Raw genomic sequence first — 13,006 nt, 5'->3', positions numbered from 1 at the left:
TACTTATCTTGAATAGCTGTGTAGAATTCTTGATAAGTGTATTGTGGGTTTTACTAACCTTGGTCTGCCATCCTAAAATAAGTTAGAGTTACTGCTTACCTTAATCTATGTTCTACTGATCTGAAAAGCAACTGTAATAATGTATTACAATATTAGGTTTTACTCACCTTTTATACTTTGGGTTATCCTAAATCTAGTTGTAGGCTTATACTGTTACATGAATTTGTATTTCATATTCAGAAAATGTATGTTTACTATGTGATTTCTTTACAGAGTGTCACTGCATAACCGACAGTGTCTAAAAATAACTAGTGGTTTTACTCCGCCTGAATAGTTGTGTTCTATTCTAAATGTGTATGATTAGGTTTGACTTGCCTAGAAGTACTGTTTGTTATTCTGATCAAGGTCTATGCTTTGGTCTGTGTACCTTAAGCATTGTGTTATGTTTTTATATTGTGTTGATGACTCTGGGACAACATACTTACCCACCACGTTTACCATGGCCTATTTGTATTTATAATAAACCTTTATTTTTTAAGATACTTCTGGGTGTTAGTGTTTCTTTTTGAACTGTTTTTATGCTGCAGGCTCTTAGTAACTTCCTACAGCCCTCTCTCCCTCCCTAAGATAAGCCTGGCTGCTCTGTCTCCGCTACCATATACTCAGGTGGTACAGCCTTATAATAAGAGTGGAGTTGTGTACTGCCTCAGTTGTATGGTTTTACTAAGCCCTTAGTTGGACTTCAGAAAAAGTGTCCTAACATTCAGCCATTAAAGATATGCGAGGGTGGCCCAGCCCTGCTAGTCACCCATGTCTAATGGAATGTGTATGGGCGGAGCAGAGGTATACTATGGACTAAAGAGGGGGATTGTGTTAAAGGAGATCAAGAGTTATGTGGGAAGCTACAGTTCGAATTTCTTTCGTTAAAAGTAGCTTAATTCTTATGGCAGAGGTGATGGGCAATAGTGTTTGTGTTATCTGTGAGTGCAAGGTGTGTGGAGTGAGCCTGTGCCTTCAGGCAAGTTGTGAAGGAGCGGTGTGAGCGAGGCAAGGTAAGGCTACCTTGCACAATGAGGCTAAATGCAAGAAATAGCTGACTAGCATTAGTGGGCAAAACTAAAAACAAGACATGGCTGCCTTACACAATTAGGCTAAATGCAAAATATGCCCAAAGAATAACCACACTGTTAAACTGAAAAATAAACATGTTTAATAAAGCACACATATATGCACTATTAGATCGAATAAGTATTTAGGTTAAAAGATAACACAGTAAAACCTAGTTTATGGCAATTCACTGTCCAAAACAAACTCAAATTGTCAGAACATTCTTTAGCATGCTGAAATGGAGCAACGCACGGAGTACTATTAGAAAATGTAGGAATCCTTATTACTAATAACTTACCAGAGATAGGATCAGTACCACTTTCTCGGATTTCTTTACCAAGATGATCAATGAAAATTGAGACAGGCTCTTCTTTACTCAGACATATGCCGCCATCAAGAAATGGAAAGCCTAAGGAACAAGGTAAATACGTTTCAGAAAATATAATTAAAAAAATAATGTAAACTGAGCATATTGTTCCTATCATGTTATTTCCTCTAATTCTGCTTTAGGATCCTCAAGGCATCTCGTGCTGGTATGAGCATTTCTAATCTAGGGGATTTTTAACTCCATCAGCATACCCTGCTTCCATCGCTGTCATGCAGCTGTTGCTAACTGTATAGCTTTTGATCCCAAATGCAAATCACAATACCACCATTAATGAAGACACGGGTAGTATAGTTCAGTGGCAACGCGCTAGTCTTGGAAGCAAGACGACGCAGAGCAACACAGGTTCGAATCTCGGGTTTGCGCTTAGAAACCTCTTCGTTATTATGGGCACCATAAAAAAACAATTATAATAAATTGTGACTTACCTCACTGCTCCAACTAGCTAATGTTCAAATGGCAGTTTCCCCCATTACAATCTTCCAAAAAAAGGCCAAATATGCTGAAAGTCCATTTTCTGCTGTTAGGCAGAATTGCATGCAGTACCCTCTCGGACCACCACATACAATTAGGACTACAGGTGTGAGCAAAACCAAACTTTGGTATAAGTCTGTACTAAACAGTTTTTAGTAGCGAGCTGAGCAGCCAGGCTTATCTCAAGAGGGAATGTGAGCAGTAAAAGGATGCTACACGGGGGTCTTACAATCACACTGGTTCAAGTAGACACTTACACTCCAGGTTTCTTGTTAAAACACTTATTAAGTTATTACACAGTCATTTAGAAAACATTCACTAGAAGGAGGCAACTTAATATCATACACAAATACACTTCAATACCAACCCAATAAGTTTGAGTAAATTAGGCTCCCCTGAAATAGGTTACTTTGAAAGGGAGGAAAAAGGAAAAAGTTAATAAAATAGACCACAAATACTTTCTTAGGCAGTGCAAATAGTTTCAGTTCACTTAAGGACTCAATTCAGTTCAATAGGCCTAGGCCAAAGTCAATGGGCTAGTGTCTTGGATAGGAAAGAGCAGTTCTTGTAAACAGTAAAGTCTTTGCCACAGTTCTCAGAAGTAGTTTGTATGAAAAAGAATAATAGTTTGGGTCACAAGCTGATTAGGCCTGCAAGTTGGGAAAGTTTCACAAACTTTCACAGCAAGAGGTAATTTCTCAATCGGGTTGGCACAGTATCTTAATATGAAGAAAAGATACAGCTGAAGACGTTGGTGCCTGGCAGTTCTTGCAGATCTCGCTGTTCGTGAGCCTCCGTCGTGGGGACAAGAGGGAGGACGTCGGGGGGACTCCAGCACTGCACGGGGACTGGTCAAACAAGCTAGAAAAATGGAAGATCTTTGGTTCGAGTAGCTGTCGTCAAGCACACAAGCTGGTGTCCTTCCCCCTGGTTAATCCTAACCAGCTCCTAGAATGGTATCCAGGTGGCTTACGAGTTGATTGGTCCCACCAACTGAAAGGAAGAAGTCGTCCTTGAAGGTGATTTTCTGTCGAGATGAACTTGGCAATTTGGACCTGCAGCAGGGCTTCACCGGTCCAGGAGTTGCAGAAGCCGTCCTCTTCCAGCTTGTCTTCGGTTCTTTGGTTCCAGTGGTCGACTCTGCCTTCCAAGCCAAGAGACTCGCCTTTTTAAACTGTTTTCTCCCAAGGGTTCTTCAGCCAATAGGTGAAAGTGAACACTAGCCATTTGTACTTCTTCCTCAGGGATGAAGGCTAAGGAGGCAGTGCTGACCCCAGCAGGTTTACCCTGGCATATGGGATCTCCTTTCAAGTGGTCTACAGACCCACAGACATAGCATTTACCAAATGCTCTCTGGAATGGGGGTTTCTGCTGACTTCCTCTTGTGTCAAACCAGAGGGATTCACTAGACCTTCCAGGTTTCCCATGGGATCTACCCTTATGTGGTTTTGGGGCCTCTTCTGGTTGGTTGGAATTAGAATTATCTTTATATAAGAGTGAAACCACAGGATTCCAAAATGTATATGGCAACACCTGTCGATAGACTCCCAACAATAGGGTTATCAGGCATAAAACCTTTGTTAGGAATAAAACTCCACACGTTACGTGTCAACACCGTACCATCCACGGCCCTTAACTCCAAACTTCCTGACAAGTCAGACTAGGAGGAAAAGGGAGTTATATCTCATATTTCGGATAAGAGGTAAGAAGCAGGAAGCATCTATTCGAGACTGCCTCCTCATCAGTTAGCGTAGATGTCGAAAAGCACACACTCTCCATCCTGGAACATCTAGTAGAACATCAGATCGAAGTGGATCAGCGACTCCAAGAAGGGCTTGACCAAATACAAACCAGTCCCTCTCACTGGATAGTATCCCATGGGGTACTCCAACCTTATGAAGGAGGAGAGGATTTGAAGGAATTTTTTAAAACTTCAAATGGATAGCCACCCAGTTTAACACCTAAGTGCTAAGGACGAGCCCGCATATCCTTTTTGCATAGACTTGATAAAAGCTCAGCAGTTAAGGGGTTAACTGGGACTAGGGTTTCAAGGTTTGTTATTGGGCCCCCTAACTAAAAGGAGACTTACAAGCCTCATATCAAAATGTGAATCCTTATGGGACTACTCCTTTTCCTGAAATAAAAAGAGCCTTGTTAGAACAGGTGGGACAAACTGATGCTTTTTACAGATTAACATTTCAGGACATCGACATCCATATGTTACCTAATGAAAGTCCCTTGGCCGGGTACAAAGTATTCTAGCCCAGTAGTTAGTTAAGAAAAGCATACCAGTGGTTTTGCAGACCCTGGCTTTGGAACAAATTATTAGTGCCCTTCCCCTACCTCTACAAAGGGGTATATTACATCATCCTCAATCCCCACTCGAGCATGCCATTCAGGTTGCCGAAGCCCACTCGGCGGGGGCCAAATATTTAAAACACCCAGGAAAAACATCCCAAATTCGTACTGACAGAGAAAGGACAAAGAATCGAGGAAATTTCTTCTCGAGAATATCTAGGTAAGGAGCCAATCTCTAGATGGAACCCTTCTCTGGCAATAACCAAAACCTGCATAACTCCTAGAGACAAAATAGTATCAATAAAGACCGCCCCACCTCACTCCCCCCCTATGCTTTTCCTGTGGAGTAAAGGGACATAGCGCCTGGTTCTGCCCTAACAATGCCCCTGAAGAACCGATGGAGATAGGCTGGTTAGCAACAGGGCCATGGGACGAGGAGGGCAAGGAGACAGAAGATGACCCTGACAGGATGGCAATATATTATTGTACCTCTCAATATTTTCAGACTCATGAGAAGGCACAAATAAAAGGAGTATGGGCTAAATCCCTCAGGCACTCAAGCAGCCGACAAACTGCGGTCTGAGCCGACCTCATATACCCAGAAAATATCTAGAACAACCAAGCGGTTAAAATATTCTGAGAATATGGTGCATGTAGAGACCCCTCCATTATTGAGAGACAGGGATCAATCCACAACCATCAAGACTGACATCATACCTGGTCTCCCTGAGGAGGTAATTATTGGGACGGACTTCCCTACCTTTGCCAACTATTAAATCCTCCTTTGTTTCAGGACACAAAGGCCCAGTACTCGGTTTAAATCTTGGGATCCTTCAGTAGACCTATCGGATACTCCCGTCTGGAACTGGGGAGAGACCCGATCTCCAGACCATAAGAACGAGAAAGAACCGAGAAACATGGACTTTCTCAGTCGATTTCCTCTCGATAAAGATGGGGAAGCCACCAGTTTACAGGGAGGGGTATGTGACAAATCGTAGGTATTCACACCTTCGGACAATCATTTTAGTTTCTTTAGATAGGTCGGATACTTCCTTTAGTAATATGGAAAGTTAGGCCTTCTACTTACAATTTTCATTAAAAGAAATGGAATCATATCTTCTGAGTGTCCGACTTCTGTTTCTGACTTAGAAAAACAAAAGAGGTGATAACTGGAAGGTTTTGAATTAATCTTAACCTCTGGCGTTGCTCTGGGCCACCCTCCAGGCCATTGTTCTTCACCTGCCAAGCCATTACAAAAGGGGAAAGGCCATATGCAAATCAGACTTTGTCCCACCCAAAAAGGGGTAGTCCAGCAGGAACTTGTTGGTCACATCCATTCTGCATGAGACCACATGCATCCCCAGGCATGTTTCAGCCTTGTTGGGCCTCATCAGTGAGGAGCAGCTTGGGTCTATAGGTCCGCAGGTACTTACGTGCCCATGTCTGGGCATACCCATTCCACTAGGGGTAACAAGGCAAAACAAAAGAGGTGATAGCTGCCAGGTTTTGAATGAATCTTAACCTCTGGCACAGCACATTCTCTATGCTTTCTGAAACATCTAAAACTTTTATAATCTGCTATTTGGATGCCGGGCAGAGTCAGCACAAGGCACACATTTAACCACTACAGATGTGGTATGATGGTAGCAGCGGCATGATCATGAAAGCTTGTCTTTATGAGACAGGGTTGCCTCTCCTGTAACATACAGTTTTAAAGATTTTGAGTTACTATTGGTGTAAATAATGTCTTGTACAGCAAACGCTGGGTTGGTTATTTCTGTGTAAGTAAACAGGTAGTTTGAAAATAGTTTTGAGATACAGCACCGTGTATAGGCAATCTCTTGATGCTGACCTGAGCTTTCACAGTCAGTGGTTCCAATTTCTTCAGAGCCTTGGGCATTCTTCAGATGCAGGGGCACCTCGTTATTTATCCGAAGCAAACCTTCACCTGTTTTACAAAGAAAGAATCTGAGATTTAAACGGCCACTGGTAGAACTGGACCAGGTTTAGTATGAGCATACATAAAGGTAAAATGATTCTCTATATGAAAGTGAAAGCATGTTCCAATGCGTTATCTTTCTCTTTCATGTGGTAAATAGTATGTTACGGCAACAAAAAAGTCTCTCCCAGACAGGAAGTGCATTGTTGAAATAAAATCTTGACTGGAAATTGAAGTTGTTGCCTCGTCTACTTCTGAAGACTGAATGTGCAGAATGCAGTCAATACTAGTAGTTATTGACTGCATTCCAAACAATCTGATTTGCTGAGAGGAAGTCAATTACAATTTCCATGTGCTTATAAGAAATATTCCTAACCTACCACTTCAATCCATATCAATCCTCTTCAAGTGAAGCACTTTGGACATGCAACATCCATGCATATGGGAGGAGGAGGGCGTGTGTGTGTGTGTGTGTGGTGGTAGTTAAATTAGTGTCCCATTATAATTAATGCTCATCTTAGTCTCTTACCCGCATGTCTTTACCCATCAAACTCTCCTGCACTGTAATATTCTTGGTTTCGATCAAACAATGGGCCTCATTACGAGATCAGGCGGGTGGGGGCGGGGGGTGTTAAAAAACAGTTGTAATGCAGTGGTAACAGTTGGGTTACCACTGCATTACCACACCGCAAACTACAGGTATGGAGGTAAGGAAGAGGAAACACCACAAATAGAATGCTGGAGTAAATTCCTCTGCCTTACTGCCCAAATACCGGTAAATCGACAGTATTACCACCAGTGGTAATACCGCCAAAAACCCAATTAATGAGGACTAAAACCACTTACCACCACTTGTCATCTGGGGTAATACTGCCAGTGGTAATACCACCACAGGTAATACGACCAAAGAAAGTGGTGGTAGCAGTAATACCATTTGGTGGTATCTCAATGGTATTACCGCCGAGATACCACCAAACTCGTAATGAGGCCGTCTGTCACTAAGGTAACTGTAATGTTTATTTCTTTCTTATCACCATTCCTTCCATATTGTTTTATTTTGCTCCATTTTCCTCTTGGTCCCTACCTTCCCAGAAGCCCTCCAGCATAATCCTCTATCCTGCTTTTTCTAGTGGCATTAACCTATGCAAGAGTATCATTTGTATGTTGAAAGCAGAACACAAATTCAGCTTAATGGAAAATATGTATCCCTCTTCCTCACCCCCTCCCTAGCTCAGAAACTGCTCACTTGGTTAATGTTTTCCCCACTAATGAGTGTCTAATTCACTTTCTAAGGGTGTCTTTTTCTCAAATATCTTGCTTGTTATTCTGCCATCCAAATGCATTTTACTATTTTTCCTGATTGACTCATTTCTTCAAGACCACCCACAAGGGCACACTCACAACTAAAACATCATTGAACGAAGAGACAGACTCTGACCGACACCAAGAAATCTACAGAAAAACCTTAAGGAAAATCCCGGGACATACATAACAACTAACCGAGAGACAGCAGCAGTACTAGGCCCAAAGATGTAATACTTAGCAATACAAAGACAGTAACATCAGGACAACCCGTCGATAGGACCCCGACCCTAAACTATAGCCATTCCCAACAGACATAATCACAGCAAACAGCTAGGGAAAAAGAAGCCCTTACCACTAACCCAACCCAGAGAGGAGAAACATAATAAGCACCCACTTGCGGAACTGAACCAGAAGTAGCTGAACTGGGATACAGACCCCACTAACCCAACCCTCAATTTTCTCCATACTTAACACACACAAAACACACACAACCATTTCTCTCCCAGCAATCCGCACGCACTTTACCACACCACATCAACACATAGACAGCACCCACAGCACACGAGGCCTCACCCGATCCGATACTTGCACCAAAGCCCAGCACCCGGTGTATACCGAGCTGAAGCCGCCAACAGCGCACCACCTCTCCCACTCCCCTCCTCCCGACTAACCCTACCCGCCGCCCTCCTTGTTTACAGATCCACCAGAGCACCTGGGGACCAATTCCATTGGTGACGGTCCGCTATATAAGTACCTTTAACATAACATAACATGTGATCTCAACCTATTTCTGTGCCAATTGGTATATCCACTCTTTGGTTGATGTCTACATTTTTCTCTATTTGTTTTCCTCTCACGTAAGTATGTACTCTTCCCTATCTCACACTTGAGCATTCTCCCCTTTACTCTCCCACTTAAAGCCTCTTGTTATCACCATTATGCTGCCGTTGTCCCACGGGCATCTTAATCTATCCCTACCTGCCTTGGTCACAATATGTGCCAGATTGATTTGCCCTCATGCTTTATCCCAATAAATATCACTTCTTCCCCTTCTGGAACTCTTCACTATGCATGGGGGTTAAGGACATTCTTTCTCAGTTGATTGTGTCCCTCTTTCTTCTATGAATGGATCCCTTTTCATGGAAGAGTAGCATGCGCCAGACAGGAGGGCTCCTCTCCCCGATCCCCACCCCCAAGTACTGTGTACCACCAGGAGTTATGCCTACTTGAATAACCTTTCATTCATTTCTTACTCACGTGAGGAATGATTCATTCTGTGCTTTTTCTCAGAGAACGGGCTGTCAGGCAAGCAGATCTCTTCTTTTTCTTTAGCTCTTATAGAACAGACAGTATTGGCTATAAGAGGACCTGTGAATAAAAGTAAACAAATCCCAATACTTAGCAGGTCTGATATAGCGAATGTTTACCACTGCTGATAGGGTTAAGCGCTAGAAATGACACAAAGTGAATTTCTTGGGGCTAAACTTTAGAATATAACTCACAATGGCCAATTCAGAGATCCGGCAAAGGTCAAGGCCAGTGCATGAGGAATTACCATTTAAAAAGACAGAATTGATAATTGCAGTTCCCCAACACAAATATAATGTAACATCATAACATCATAAAAGCAAAACATGTATCCCATATTAATTTAATGTTTTTAATTTTAAAGTGTGATAACAGTTTAAAATTAAACTTTAAAAACCAACTTTCAAACATATCAATTCAACATACACATTATATCATACCTAATACAACATTCAATAAAATTAATTATTAAACCAGTTAATTTCATAATCATGTGTCCACAGTATTCCTACTGATAGCTCCTTTGTTTTGGACAATTTCTCATCAATAATAAACCAAAATGTAATTAAAGGAATAGTGCGCTCAAAGATATTCTTGCCTTAAAAGATGGGCAATAATCCAAAACATGCACGAAACATAATTGTAATGAAAAGTTCCTATGTAAACTTTTGAGCAAATGAGGCTCAAATAGTTTATATGGGAGCATCCATTTTGCCATTTCAGGCAGCCTGCTCAGCTCATGTTAAGGTCTGCCCTGGTGGCACTAAAGCAGCAAAAGCCACCTAATGGGAGCTTTTGCTTACTGCAGCCAGAGCAGAAACATGAGCTGACGAGGCTGCCTTCACTTTCATTTTATGTTTTTGGTGCTCCCCAAGCCGAGGGAAGCACAGAAAACATAAAATGAAGGCAAAATGCAAAGGCGTGGCAATTCCAAATACAAACTTGTTGTATTTGTGATTGCCGTGGTTGAAAAACCACGGAAATCATAAATAAAAGAACGTTGTATTTCTGACTGCGGCGGCTTTCGTGTGGAGTCTCTTGGGCTTCGCCAACTCGGGGTAGCCCAGGAGACTCCAATGGAAAGCCGCCGCAGTCAGAATAACAACGTTGTTGTATTTGTAAATACTGCAGCATTTACAAATACAATGACGTATTTTTCACTGCGGCGGCTTTCGCTTGGAGTCTCCTGGGCTCCCTCAGGGTTGGGGGAGCCCAGAAGACTCCACGCGAAAGCCGCCGTAGTGAGAAACACTGCAGCATTTCGAAACACACCCGCGTTGTGTTTCTGCCTGCAGCGGCTTTCACTTTCAGTCTCCTGGACTCCCGAGACTCAAAGTGAAAGCCACAGCAGGAGAAACACTGCAGCTCCCCAATCCCAGGGAAGCACAGAAAACGTAAAATGAAGGCAAAAAGCAAAGGCTCTGCAATTACAAATACAACCTTGTATTTGTGATTGCCGTGGTTGAAAAGCCACGGAAATCATAAATACAAGAATGTTTTATTTCTGACTGCGTCGGCTTTCGCGTGGAGTCTCCTGGGCTTCCCCAACCCGGCGTAGCCCAGGAGACTCCAATCAAAATCCACCGCAGTCAGAATAAAAATGTTGTTGTATTTGTAAATACTGCTGCGTTTACAAATACAATAACATTGTATTTCTCACTGCGGCGGCTTTTGCTTGGAGTCTCCTGGGCTCCCGAGACTCAAAGTGAAAGCCACAGCAGGGAGAAATACAACGCAGTTGTATTTAAAAACGCTGCGGTTTTTCTTTCAAAGTTTCTCGGGCTCCTCCGGCTCGGAGGAGCGCAAGAAACTTAGAAAGAAAACCGCAGCGTTTTGCGGTAGCTTCAGCTTGGAGCCCAGGGGACTCCAAGCTTAAGCCACCGCAAACATAAATACGTTTTAAAAGCTGCGCTTTTCTTTCTAAGTTTTCCGGGTTCCTCCAGCATGGAAAACTTAGAAAGAAAACCGCAGCTAGTGCTTATTTAAAAAAAGAAATAAGCACTTACCTAGATGCAGCTTTCCTGCCTGCATTCTCTAGTCTCTGGCACCAATGAAGCAAAAGCCACCGAGTGGTAGCTTTTATTTATTACAGCTGACTGGCTTTTGCTTCATTAGTGCCGCAAGGCCAAGTAGAGGAGGCTCATCCATTTCATAAAATGGATGCCTCCTAGTGCTTCACATTTTTGAGTTTAAGCTTCATTTGCTCCAAACTTTACATAGAGACTTTGTTTAAAAATATTTTGTATGTATATTTTTTTATTATGGGCCATCTTTTTAGCCAATAATATTTTAGAGCACACTATTCCTTTAATGCTATAATCAAAGACGTCCGGTTGCCTGACAGGTAGCATATGCAAAACCCATCCATGTCTATAAAAGAAAGACAGCGACCAAAACGGTTTAAATAAATGCTCTTAGCTCAGACAATATCTCGCAATGGAGTGGCCGGTTTCAATACCTCCCGTTCCACAAAGGTTACATATTCCATTTTCCTTTGGGATACCCGGTCTATGGCCCAATATTGCCAAAACAAATATGGTGATAGCAGGAAGGTTTGGAATTAATCAAAACCTCTGGCATTGCTCTGAGCAACCCCCTGAGCAACCCTCCAGAACATCATTCTTTGCCTGCCAAGCCATTACAAAAGGGAATAGACCATATGCAAATCAGGCATGGTCCCACCCCAAAAGGGGCAGTCCAGCATCCCTACTGGGTGGCAGTAGCTTACCACCCTGAGGCACATGGCCAGGTGAATCATTCTGGAAGACAGCAGTAAACTGCCAAAAGACAATCGCAGCATGGGTTAGCCAGCACATCCAGTGAGGAGGGCCAAGGCAGGATGAAAGACAGCCCAGGGAGGATGTCCAGCTGCCAAGAACGGAAAGGAGCTAAGAGTAAGGGCACAGAGCACAACCAGTATGGCCAAACCTGGACCTAAAATTGCAGCAGCGTCTTTATGGCAAAAATCTTTCAGTGGGTAAGTAAACCTGCAGACTTCTAGAAGAAAACCACTAAAAATGAAGAAAGGCCAGGGTCTACCATTTTTGTACTCATTCACTTGTGGGCTGGCTAAAGCGTGCACTCCATTCACACACAAGGACACTCAAACAAGGGTTTCAACGGCCAGCAAATCAGGTTGGTCCTAAAAGCCACCAGCCATACACCCCACACACAAAGTATGTATTTTGGTCCATCTAGGACATGTGACCAGTCCACACCACTACTGAGGGTTTATGGCCGGGTTCAGAGTGAGTCCATGTTTGTGCAAATGCCATTTCAGGCCTGCCTCATGGTTTCCCTAAGCAAAGGAATGGCCCAAAAATAAAATAGCAGATAGCAGGACTTACAAATTACTTTAATACCCTAATGGATACCAAACATTTACATTGGGCTACTAATACAGTAAAATCGGCTGCACTCCTTGTGAAGTCAAAACTAAATTATAGCTGCCACCAGCCTGATCTCTAAAATCAATGTAGTGATACGATCACCGGAGGGCCAAAACGTGGTGCTTAAAAAGGATCCCTCCCATAGGTGTCATACCATAATCCCATGACTACCATAAGACCATGCACACAAACAAATTGTTGCATTGGAAGGGGCACTCAAGACAAGTCCATTTAGCTATAAAGTTAACGGACCAGCAGAACCCCTAAAAACAGTATTCTGCTCCAACAAGCTACACATAGGGGAAAAGGCATTAACCCTTTTCCCCTATTAAACAGGATAAGGCTTTTTCCAAGAGTGTGAATGGGTAATAGGAAGACCAATCCAAATTAGACAAAACGTACAGACCTATGTATTTATAATGGCAGATTCTACCAGTTTAAAAGAATGTCTCAGTATAAAAGCATGTTGTTTTCTCAGTAATAATCATAACTTTGTTCTCTGTGCAAAAGGCTGCCACAGCATTTCTAAAGACCTATTAAGATTTGATCGATTATGTCCCATTTAATCTACATGCACTCAACAAGGTATGGGGATATTATCGATTTTAGAGGAAAATTTGCGATTTTGGAAGAAAACAAAGGGGGGGGGGGGGTTAACTAAATACAGATAACTTAGTGCTGTAGTGAGAACACAGTCCTGTGTCAGCCATTTTAGTTAACTTTCTTTATTAATCCCCTGAGTTTACCAACACAATCTTCTCCCTTGTTTTTTATAATGTAACAAAGTAGATTAAGTATATA

The 13,006-nt window shown here is 42.5% G+C and overlaps 1 protein-coding gene across 2 annotated transcripts in view; it reads right to left on the bottom strand.

Annotated features, from left to right (window-relative positions):
• Window positions 1–13,006, bottom strand: part of LOC138583272 (zinc finger protein 282-like) — a 91,128-nt gene that overhangs the window by 48,897 nt on the left and 29,225 nt on the right. For both annotated transcript variants that reach the window (XM_069655365.1, XM_069655366.1), the window contains exons 3-5: window positions 8,766–8,876; window positions 6,117–6,212; window positions 1,406–1,516 (exon numbers count right to left, since the gene is read on the bottom strand). In XM_069655365.1, coding sequence (XP_069511466.1) covers window positions 1,406–1,516; window positions 6,117–6,212; window positions 8,766–8,876 — 318 coding nt within the window. The remainder of the gene's footprint in view (window positions 1–1,405; window positions 1,517–6,116; window positions 6,213–8,765; window positions 8,877–13,006) is intronic.

The sequence above is a fragment of the Ambystoma mexicanum genome, chromosome 3q (assembly GCF_040938575.1).
Source record: "Ambystoma mexicanum isolate Mex_15411 chromosome 3q, UKY_AmexF1_1, whole genome shotgun sequence".
NCBI lineage: Eukaryota > Metazoa > Chordata > Amphibia > Caudata > Ambystomatidae > Ambystoma > Ambystoma mexicanum.
This window is presented reverse-complemented; position numbering and strand designations above follow the sequence as displayed.